This window comes from Clupea harengus, chromosome 7 (genome assembly GCF_900700415.2).
Source record: "Clupea harengus chromosome 7, Ch_v2.0.2, whole genome shotgun sequence".
Classification (NCBI taxonomy): domain Eukaryota; kingdom Metazoa; phylum Chordata; class Actinopteri; order Clupeiformes; family Clupeidae; genus Clupea; species Clupea harengus.
In genome coordinates this window covers 18,311,004-18,322,624 of record NC_045158.1, presented here as the reverse complement: position 1 = coordinate 18,322,624, position 11,621 = coordinate 18,311,004, and the positions used below count along the sequence as shown (strand labels likewise).

The window sequence follows — 11,621 nt, the reverse complement described above, 5'->3', positions numbered from 1 at the left end:
GGGATTTAGATTCTCTGTGAATAAATCCAAGACTGGCTTTTGTTTACTAGAAAGAGGCATAGTAATGAGGTTCTAAAGATCAGAATATATGGCAATAAATTAGAAAGAGTGAGTTATTTTAGGTACCTGGGGCTGTGGTTTGTTCACAAGCTTCTGTGGGCATATCATATTGCTAAGGTGGTGGGAAAATGCAGGAAGGTACTGAATGTGATTTGAGGGGTGTTGATTGCGGGGCCAACCGGACTACATTAAGAACAATTTACACAGGATTAATAAGGTCTGTGATTGACTATGGATGTTTTATTCATGGGTCTGCTGCATCGACCATTTGATGAAACTTGATGTAGTCCAGTACAAAGCCCTGAGATTGTGTTGTGGAGCATGCAAGACCACTCCTGTAGCAGCAATACAGGTCGAAATGGGTGACATGCCATTAAGACTGAGAAGGGAACAGTTGGCGTTGGTTTACTGGACCAATCTTAAGGGACACAATAGTGAATAGGGCCACCCAAGTAAAAAAGTTTTGTTGCCCTGTCAGGAGAAGAAGCAGAGCTCAAGTTTTGGGTGGATAATAGAGCAAATTGCACAGGGAATGGAAGTTTCTGCTTTGAACGTAAGTTCAACTGCGACGTATTCCAGGGTTCCTCCATGGACGCTTGAGGAGGTGCCAGTAGATTGCTCTCTATTAGACCGTAGGGAGAAAGGTGATTGTGTGGATGACAGCGCTGTTGAAATGCATTGTAGGGTGCATTATCCTAATAGCATCCAGGTGTTTACAGATGCATCAAAAATAAGCAGGAAAGTTGGGGTGGCTTTTGTGGTCGCAGAGCTAAATGTAAAAGTGGCTAAAAGGATATCTGATGACTTGGCTGTGTTACGATTAGCTTTATTGTGGGTGGAAGATTATAGGCCCAAATGTGTGGCAATATGGTCTGACTCCAGTTCAGCTCTAGTCTCGTTAAAAAATATGTACTCTATATCAAGACAAGATATTGTGTATGAGGTGTTGCAGTTAGCAAATAGACTGCAGAAGTCAGGAATCAGAATTTCCTTTGGGTGGATTCAAGCACACATGGGAGTAAAAGGGAATGAACCGGCTGATAGATATGCAAAACAGGCAATACTGAAACAAGAAGTAGATATTAATGAACAACACAGTAAAGCAGAAGTTGGAAGTATCATTAAGAACAAGGTCAGATATATATGGTAATACAGGGGGAACATATCATATCACAAATGAGATTTGGACATGTGGGACTCAATAACAAGCTAGCAATAATTAACAAACATGCTGATGGACTCTGTGTTTGCGGATGTAGTCAAGAGACCATAGATAGATCATGTAGTAGTGTCCAATGTATCATCGGCAAATAAAGATACTTTGTAGTCTCCTGCAACAGGAAAAAGTTATACGGAAGTTATCAAACATACTACAAAAAACTCTGGAGATATTTGTTTTAATTTTATTTTTAATTTTCTGAAAGAAACACGTTTATTTGATAGGATTTAGTGTGTTCAGATCCACACTCCAGCTCAGAAGGTGGCGGTAATGCACACCATAAGTTACTTGCCAACCGCCATAAAACAAAAAAAAAGAAGAAAATAAGGTCAGTACGCGGCAAATCACGGCACGGCAATAGTTTGCTCGTTTGTTTACAGTTTAGTAGTGGATGTTAGTCCTGTGTCCTATTCCTTTCCGACATGTTTGTGCGTCACTGACGAACTGTAAGTCTGTTTTCTTGTAATATGAATGTACTCGAGAATTCCGTACTGTAATAACGTTGTTGGCTTAGCAGCTAGAATGTTAGTGTTTGTTAATATGTGGAGATGATAGTTATATGTCTGGCTACTCCAAACACAGTTGAGGCGAACTGTTACTGATGTTGGTGAATATTTTACACCTGTGTCATATATGTCACCTTCCTGGTATTATTATTTGTAGCGTGAGTAAGGATTCTATTCCAACCGCGATGATGTACGTTAATGGCATCAATCAAAGTAGTACTTCTAAAGCAGCTTGCACACTGCCCCAACAAACGCCAACATTCTCCAACTAACGCCAACATTCTAAAGTTGGCAGTTGTTGGCAGTAGTTGGTACCTGTCTTTAGAATGTCCAGTAAACCAACTGCCAGCTCCACACTGCTCAGACTTTTTCCAACTAGCTACTTATTTTTTCAATTGTGTGTTAAATTATTTTAAGATGGATGAGGTTGATACCTAGATTAACGTTTGCTTGTCAAAACATATTTGGAAAACAAGTAATTTGATTAGGGTGCCTAAATATTTGCACAGCCTATTTTTCACATTTGATTTCATTTCACACAACTAAACACTGCTACACTCAGTGGTTAAATTGGCTTTTGTGAGGAGGGGGAGCCCTTGTGTCAATGGTCATCTTTCAAAAGCATCTTTATTTATATCGCTCTCACATAAATTCTGAATTAATGCATTATTACACTAAAGGGGCTCTTTTTCCACTTCTAATGTGTAGGGGTTGAATAGTTTTTCAGACAAACAGGCTACAATTCAATTTATTATATTTTTAATATCATCAAACAACATTAAGAAACCTATTTATTATTAGCACATAACAAAGCTGCATGAAGAATATCAAATGTATGTTCATGAGTACATTAGTGCAGCTATCATTAATACAGACATTGGTATGTATACAGTATATCATCACTTGTTTCAGGATCATTGGAATCTATTACAGTTTTTCAAAATGACTTTGCACCAACAACCTTAAGTTAGCCTAAGTGAACTTAAATATTGTGTGTAATTCAGAGCTGAAACCACAACATAGGGACACATGTCCTTATATTATATTATCCTAGTATTTTAGCTAAACTGGTATTGTCAAAAATATATTTTTAAGCAAGTATTGGAAAACTAATAGTTGAATTTGATTATTTCAGTTAGGCCTATATTGCAAAGATCATAGGAATCTAGGTAACACTAAAGACCCCTTTGTTAGTCAATGAACTATGAAATAGGCTAACTAATTGTGTAACTTAATTGGAGACTGTAAACAGAGGCAATATTTTATTTATTTGTCAAAATTGGGATTATTGGCCTGATTATACAGTATGTGACAAGATCATTACGTGAAGATCCCCATCAACATGTAAACTGGATAATTTGATGATGCTATGCTGTCTTCAGAGTGTCAAGAGAACACGTAGGCTACAGGATTTGACATTTGCTAGCGGCTAGCTAGCCAGTGGTTTGTATGGTGTTGCTTGCTTTTTAGTGCGGGCGTCATTGGCCATCATAGGCGTTTGGCTGTGCCCTTGTTCACCTATGGATATTTGCTCCTTGATGCGAGTTCAACTGCACTTTGTCGCAAAGTTGTGCCATGTTTTTTCTTTGGGTTAGGATAGCTTGGCTAGTTGGCTATTAGGTTCTGTTCTGAATGAAGGCTAAGCTGCTTGGCTGCGTTCTTTAAGTTAGGTTAGTTTATTTGTTGTTTCAGGCTGAACTGTCAGTCTGAATACTAAAAACAGATCATAGAACACTAACCTTCTTCACACATTCTAGTGGTGGCGCTTTGATGGACAACTTATTAAAAACAACAATGATCCTTTAGAAAAACGTCTTAACAATCACCAAAGATTATAGGTGTCGATTTTTGACGTTCACTGACGTGCACTTCACGAGAGAATCAGTAGAATGCCTCTCATAATTCCATGTATCATTGATGGGCTACAGTTGTCTTGTGAGTTATATAATATCATATTGCAATGCGTTTGGTCAGGAGATGAAAAAATATTAAAAGTAGTATATGATTATTTTACACTGAGGGAGACGGGTCTGAGCTCCGGCGGGGTTTGTTGTGGATCTAAGGAGACGGAGCGCTCCGGCCCAATTTAACCTCTGGCTACACTAAATATCTTTGTCTGGAAAACACCCCAGTACTCAGTGTTAACTAGAAAATGAACAATATACCACTGTGATCTTTTTTTGGTGAAGACAGAGTAAATTATCATGCAGCCTCAGAGGGGTGCCAAAACTTTTTCATACAACAGCATAAAAGCAGGCGGCGTGCATATTAATATTTCGAAAACCAACGCGGTAAGTGGAACGAAGTGGGAGTGGCCGATAGCTAACCTAAGTGCAAACGTACTCCTGTAAAGTGTCAACATTAATATTAATATTTAGAAACACGTTTTCTTGCAGTGTTAAACGAGTCGTAGAAGTTGAAATACCGGTAGACATATCTCGAAAATCGTTCGTTTGGGGAAGCTAATACATAACGTTAATCTATAAATAGACTAGGACAAACTGGCCGATAACCATCATAACTTCGACATCCAAGAGAGCTCGAGGATGTTATGCACGCAAGTTGAGCCTAGTTGTCAAGGTAATGAGCTGTCAGAATGTTGGAGTTGCTCTACATTGGTCAGACATTCTCCAACTTTACCCGATCCGACCCGATCCGACTGAACATGTTGAACTCTTCCGACAATACCCGACTAACGCCAACATTCTCCAACTAACACCAACTGCCGGCCCACACTGACCCGACTGTTGGAGAATGTTGGCGTTAGTTGGAGAATGTTGGCGTTTGTCGGGGCAGTGTGGAAGCTGCTTAACGGTGCAAACCCATGACAGCGTAGCGTGCGAAGCGTAATTCTAAATCACATGCATTTCAACGGGAGGCAATATATTGTGACGTAGACCACCGTTTTGGGCGAAATAAACGCGATTTTCCCCGGCAGCGGCCTATCAGATTGTTTGTCTGACGGTTTGAAAATTGCAGGACTGTGGCGTTGTTTGGTCGTTTAATTTGCTAAAAAGAAAGGCTTGGATGGCCTTGTAAGGGCTTGTTGTTGTTGTTCCTGGTATGTTATATGTTTAATCCTGGGCTTATTTGAACAGAATGACAGTTTTGATATAAAGACAAGTGACTAGATAGCCTACTAACTGGCTAGCCTGCTAACTAGCTCACTAGTCCTGTCTGAAATGCTATTATCAGATTGTTTGGTGTTGTCTCTGACGATTTGAAAATTTCAGGACTAAGGCTATCTAGTCACTTGTCTTTTTATCCAGAAAAAAAGTTACAATAACAGGGTTTTTACATTGCTCAGTGTCTATTTCTCAGTAACTGTTAAAAAATCTGGAACCGGAAAAGAAAAGAATGGGCGGATAAACAAACATGGAGAAGGGCATAGACATATATACATAGATTGACTGCTTCAGAACGTTGCTGCGACGTGCCAACTCGCCGCCATCTTGGGGAGGTAAAGACTGGACTGTAAACAAACGCAAGTGAACGGTGGAGCTGCAGTGTTTCTGGATAAAAAGCTTAATAGCGTTTACATTTCTCAACCGATTTAATTGAGTCGTTTTTATATTCAAGGGTTTATGATCTACGTGGAGTACCAAGCAAAGTTTTGTCTCCATGTTACTTAGAATCTCGATAGTTAGGCTAAAATCGCCATAGACATATATACATACATGTGATAATGATGATAGACGCTCACTTTTCTGGTGCGCCCACAGCTCATTCACTTTGAAATACTGAAAAGAAATATAAACTCTCCAGTCTAAAATATCACCTAAATGCAAAACACACAGTTGATACCAGCAAATCATTCAACAAAACAGACAGTGGAGCGTTTTGTTTAAGTTAGAAGGAGAGAGAGAGAGAAAGAGAGCATGTATCTTGCAAGTATCATGTCAAAACTAGCGAAATTCACTGAATGTCCTAGTTTAATATAGTTACAACTGAATACGCAATTGGTTTGAAAAAACACGATTACCCAATTTATTTATTGTTTTCGATGCCATAGACTCAATGAAGCCTAAAAGACGATTTGCGAGTGACTGCTGGAATTTCGCCGCGACCACAGTCAAAGTCAAGGTCAAAGTAGCTTTATTGTCAATTACTTTGCATGTTAAGACATACAAAGGAATCGAAAAAACGTTTCCCACTCTCCCACGGTGAAACATATAAAGTGCACACGCACAACAACAGATAAGACAAGACATGTCCTACATATAGATATACATATAGATATAGATATAAACATACAGATACACGTACAGCAGCATAAGTTTTCTTAAAGTGAGGTTATGGTAGTGCAAAAAAAAGGCAGCAAAAAAGACATCCTGTGAGATGCATTTGTTACATTAGCAGTGCAAGTATAACAGTAAGTGGTTATGGTAAACGTAAGTGATAAAAGTGCAAGAGACAGTTTTGTTGCAGAGTCCTGAGTGATTTTTTTTTTAGGGAGGGTGGTGGGATTTCAGCCTCATATCAGAGAATTTAGCTTCCTGACAGCTTGGTGTATAAAGCTATTTCTGAGTCTGGTGGTGCGGCAACGGAGGCTCCTATACTTTCTTCCAGTGGGTAGGAGGCTGAACAGACTGTGTGCGGGGTGGCTGGTGTCACTCGCAATCGAGGTAGCTTTCCGGGTGAGGCGGGTGGTGTAAATGTCTTGCAGGGAAGGGAGTGGGAGTGGGGCACCAATGATCTTACCAGCTGTGTTCACTATACGTTGCAGTGCTTTCCTGCTGTGTTCAGTACAGCTACTGCCCCACACAGTGATGCAGCTGGACAGGATGCTTTCAATGGTGCCCCGGTAGAATGCGTTCAGGATGGGTATGGGAGCTTTCACTCGCTTGAGCTTGCGGAGGAAGTAGAGGCGCCGCTGGGCTTTCTTCGCCAGTGATGCAGAGTTGGTGGCCCAGGAGAGGTCCTCACTGATGTGCACCCCCAGGAATTTGGTGCTGCTCACTCGCTCCACAGCAGCACCATCGATGGTCAGTGGTGGGTGTTCAGTGTGGCTTTTCCTGAAGTCAACCACAATCTCCTTTGTTTTGCTGACATTCAGCAGGAACTTGTTGTTTCTGCACCACGTGGTCAAAAGGTTGACCTCCTTCCTGTAGTGGGTCTCATTGTTCTTGGTGATGAGACCCACCAGAGTTGTGTCGTCCGCAAACTTCACCATGTGATTGGTACTGTGGGTTGTTGTGCAGTCGTGAGTCAGCAGGGTGAAGAGCAGGGCCCGGTATGCGAACTGCTTGTGTAATTTGTTGCTTCGAACCGTGCAAAGAAGCTGTTGAGGTCGTTGAGCAGAGAGATGTTGTCGTTGCAGGCTTGTAGTCTGTTATGAACTGGATGCCCTGCCACAGGCTGCGTGGGTCTCTGCTGTCTTTGAAGTGGCTGGTTATTTTTTTTTTTTTTTTTTTTTTAGTAGTCCTGTTTTGCCCTACTGAAGCCACTGGACAGGCTGGCTCTCGCTGTTCTCAGGCCAATTCTATCCCCGGCTCTGAAGGCTTTGTCCCTGGCCATCAGCAGCCGATGGACAGCTCCTGTCAGCCATGGCTTCTTGTTAGCCCGAGTGATGATGGTCTTTGTGTGGGTCACATCATCTGTGCATTTGCGGATGTAAGAGCAGACAGTGTCTGTAAGCTCGTCATTGTCTATGTGGTTGTTGTGTGTAGCTGCTTGCTTGAACATGCCCCAGTCTGTTGTCGCAAGACAGTCCTGAAGAGCACACATTGATCCATCCAGCCACACTGAAATCTCCTTCCGAACCGGTTTTTCCACTTTCACCCTGGGCCTATATGCTGGCATTAGCATAACAGTGATGTGGTCGGAAAGTCCGATGTGGGGGAGGGGGGAGGCCTTGTATGCTCCTTTGTGTGAGGTATAGACCAAGTCCAAGGTGTTTTTCTCCCTTGTTGGGAAATTGACATGCTGATGGAGTTTTGGTAGTACAGTTTTAAGATTAGCCTGAACATTGATTTATTTTGTATTTAATACGTCCTTTAAGACTTTAGTCTTTAGGGGTGTGAAATGCTGTGAAAAATTATGCAATTTTGCCAAAACTCATGTTCATCTTGTTAGCTGAATGGCTGCACTGATATCCACTGTTTTGTTTTTGCACAGTACCTTTTGAAAAGATGTCTGGAATGTGTATGGGGACACTAGTTGTTGCACCATGACCATAACTTGCACTTTATTATGTTGTGCTATGCTCTATTGCACATGTTTTGTATGTCTTATGACATTTTGCTATCAAATATTTTAATAAAGAAGTACATGGAAAATCCTTTTTTTTTTTTTTTTACCGTGGTATCGAAATTGGCATCGAGAATCGTGTTATTTTACTGGTATTGGTACCTGATAGGTGAAAATTCACCCTAGTTACCTCAGGACTCCGGAGCTGCATATAAGTATATTTATTAGACAAACAACAATTGCAATCGGGCTCACTCCCAGCACAAGGCTGAAAGTGAAGCAATGATAAACACATTGCACAAGGTTTATATAGACAGAAGTTGAGCGTTCAGCAGAGATAACCACGTGGTGGATTTCTCACGTCCGAGGCAAGGATCAAGGTCGGAAGAAGCACAGTTCGACCCTTCTTATCACTTCTGGTCTAAACATGCTCTTGTACATATGCAGACTAAGTGGCACCTAATATTCTAAGTTACACACACGCAGAAACACAGAAAAGCCATGTTCCTGCTTACATAAGCACATGATTCATACAAGGAATATATTAATACAAAGCACTTGATTATTATATTCTTAAGTCATTAACAGTGTTTGGAAATTATCTCCATCAGTACCGACTACTGAATTTTTGGTATCGTGACACCCCTAATTGGCTGTTGAGCTCAAATATCATCAACCTCTTGCCAGAATCACAGACTACAACTTTTAATGCTTAACATTAACAAAAATGAATACATTTGTATTGCAAAAAGGTAAATCCATGGTAACCTTCTCTCTTTACTCGCAACCTCTTCTCCAGGTGTCTATCCTATTGTATGAACATAAAGATAAAGGTGCAGTACAAGAACAAGTCAGCAAGCATCTCAGAGAATTGTGAGTAAATAAACTTTTTCTATGCCAGTCACAATAGATGTACAGGCAAAGTTTTGTTGTAGGCCGGCCAAAGAGAAAGCCTTTTTAATTAATGTAAATTGTATTTACTAGTGTTACATTCTTAAAGTAAGGTACATCATCTCCATCACCGTTCAGGACACACATCCACCCCACCCCCCTACTACACTCCTTTGTGTAGTCTCAGCAGGTTGAGCTATGGCCATAATCCTTTGTCATGCTAGTTTGCATTCGAAAAGCTCCTACAGCTGATTGGCAAGTTTTGAATCCAGTAAGCTTATAGGTCAGAAAGAAGAACCATTATATTAACACCACAGAGTCAGATTAATGAACTCACATTTCTAAGGCTGGCACTGGGATGGTCTGCAAGTATACTGTATGTGTTATTCACCAGCAGTACAACTATACTGTTGTTCTTTTTTTGCAGATTTTCACTATATCGTTGCTTTGAAGGATAGTTTGAGTTTCCGTTTCCAAAACAGAACTAAAGTCAGAAATGTCTGGATTTACTGAACCATCACAACCGCTCATGTCAGTGAAGGAGATAAAAGAAGAAGAATTTGATTATTTCCTACAAGAGTATTTGACAATTCAGACAGTGGAAGAAAAGCCTGGAATGGAATGTGAAACCAAGACTGAAATGTACACGTCACCAACCATGAAAGAAGAGAAGTATTCACCAATGGAAATTAAAGATGAAGAAGAATTTGATTTAAGTGAATCTGGTCACCATGTCTCTTCTCCTACAAGTAAGTTGCTTGTTAATCGTTATGTGTTATGTATAGTTACACTGCTTGAATTTTAGAGAATGGCTAACTTGTGCTTTACAATGCGAGACCTATTCAGAGAACAGAGATACTTTGGGAATACCTTCCATATGGGATACTAGCTGCAGTCTGTTACATTCAAAAGAGAGAAAGTGTCTGTCATCATTTTTTCTCTAGCTCTGCAATTCATGTATGTGTATCTCTATTAACATTTACATAAATTCTCTAGGTAGTCACTTATCTTAAGTCACTCCCATGTGATGTACATTTCTAGCAAATAACCAATATATAAAAATAAATATAAAAAATATGTATCTGTTTTGTTAGAAATTACATCCCAGTGGGGAACAGTGAAGATATTGCTGATATTTTTTAAATAATCTTACAGAGGACATTCAAAGGATCCAATCTAACAAGAAGGGGAACTCTGAGGAAAAAAGAAACCTAGAAGACCTAACCGTGTATACGATGAAACATACTGGAGGAAAGCCAGTTCAGTGTTCTCAGGGTGGAACGACCTTTAATGGCACACCTGACCTCAAGAAACACCAGAGGATTCATACCACCAGTTGTGAAAAAAACGTTGGCCAAATGTCTCATCTCAAGACACACCAGAAGATCCATATTGGAGAAAAGCCACATCAGTGTTCTCAGTGTGGAAAGGCCTTTGGCCGCATGTCTCATCTCAAGAGACACCAGAGGATCCATACTGGGGAAAAGCCACATCAGTGTTCTCAGTGTGGAAAAACCTTTAGCTATCTTTCCAATCTCAAGTCACACCAGAGGATCCATACTGGGGAAAAGCCACATCAGTGTTTTCAGTGTGGAAAGACCTTTAACCGCATGTTTAGTCTCAAGACACACCAGAAGATCCATACTGGAGAAAAGCCACATCAGTGTTCACAGTGTGGAAAGACCTTTAGCCAAATGTCTAGTCTCAAGACACACCAGAAGATCCATATTGGAGAAAAGCCTCATCAGTGTTTACAGTGTGGAAAGACCTTTAACAGCACGTCTTGTCTCAAGATACACCAGAGGATCCATACTGGGGAAAAGCCACATCACTGTTCTCAGTGTGAAAAAACCTTTAACCATCTTTCCAATCTCAAGTCACACCAGAGGATCCATACTGGGGAAAAGCCACATCAGTGTTTTCAGTGTGGAAAGACCTTTAACCGCATGTCTAGTCTCAAGACACACCAGAAGATCCATACTGGAGAAAAGCCACATCAGTGTTCACAGTGTGGAAAGACCTTTAGCCAAATGTCTAGTCTCAAGACACACCAGAAGATCCATATTGGAGAAAAGCCTCATCAGTGTTTACAGTGTGGAAAGACCTTTAACAGCACGTCTTGTCTCAAGATACACCAGAGGATCCATACTGGGGAAAAGCCACATCAGTGTTCTCAGTGTGAAAAAACCTTTAACCATCTTTCCAATCTCAAGTCACACCAGAAGATCCATATTGGGGAAAAGCCACATCAGTGTTCTCAGTGTGGAAAGACCTTTAACCAAATGTCTAGTCTCCATAATCATCAGATGATCCATACTGGGGAAAAGCCACATCATTGTTTTCAGTGTGGAAAGACCTTTAACCGCATGTCTAGTCTCAAGAAACACCAGAGGATCCATACTGGGGAAAAGCCACATCAGTGTTCTCAGTGTGAAAAGGCCTTTAGCGAAATGTCTCATCTCAAGACACACCAGAGGATCCATACTGGGGAAAAGCCACATCAGTGTTCTCAGTGTGAAAAGGCCTTTAGCGTAATGTCTCATCTCAAGGCACACCAGAGGATCCATACTGGGGCAAAGCCACATCAGTGTTCTCAGTGTGAAAAGGCCTTTAGCGAAATGTCTAATCTCAAGGTACACAACAGGATACATACTGGGGAAAAGCCACATCAGTGTTCTACGTGTGGAAAGGCCTTTAACCAAATGTCTAATCTTAAGAGACACCAGAGGATCCATACTGGGGAAAAGCCACATTAG

The 11,621-nt window shown here is 40.8% G+C and overlaps 1 protein-coding gene across 1 annotated transcript; it reads left to right on the top strand.

The window, feature by feature from the left end:
* Positions 1 to 315: 315 nt before the first annotated feature.
* On the top strand, positions 316 to 11,621 carry LOC116221106 (zinc finger protein 883-like). Its single transcript, XM_031570716.2, has 4 exons — positions 316 to 1,725; positions 8,774 to 8,847; positions 9,293 to 9,614; positions 10,021 to 11,621. The coding sequence occupies exons 3-4, from the start codon at positions 9,362 to 9,364 to the stop codon at positions 11,619 to 11,621; spliced, it is 1,854 nt and encodes a 617-aa protein (XP_031426576.1). The 5' UTR covers positions 316 to 1,725; positions 8,774 to 8,847; positions 9,293 to 9,361.

Excerpts from the sequence above, each read along its gene's own strand:
- LOC116221106 (XM_031570716.2), top strand. The coding sequence starts at position 9,362 with ATGTCTGGATTTACTGAACCATCACAACCGCTCATGTCAGTGAAGGAG. Across the intron at positions 9,615-10,020 it reads CCATGTCTCTTCTCCTACAA|AGGACATTCAAAGGATCCAA; the intron begins GTAAGTTGCTTG and ends ATAATCTTACAG.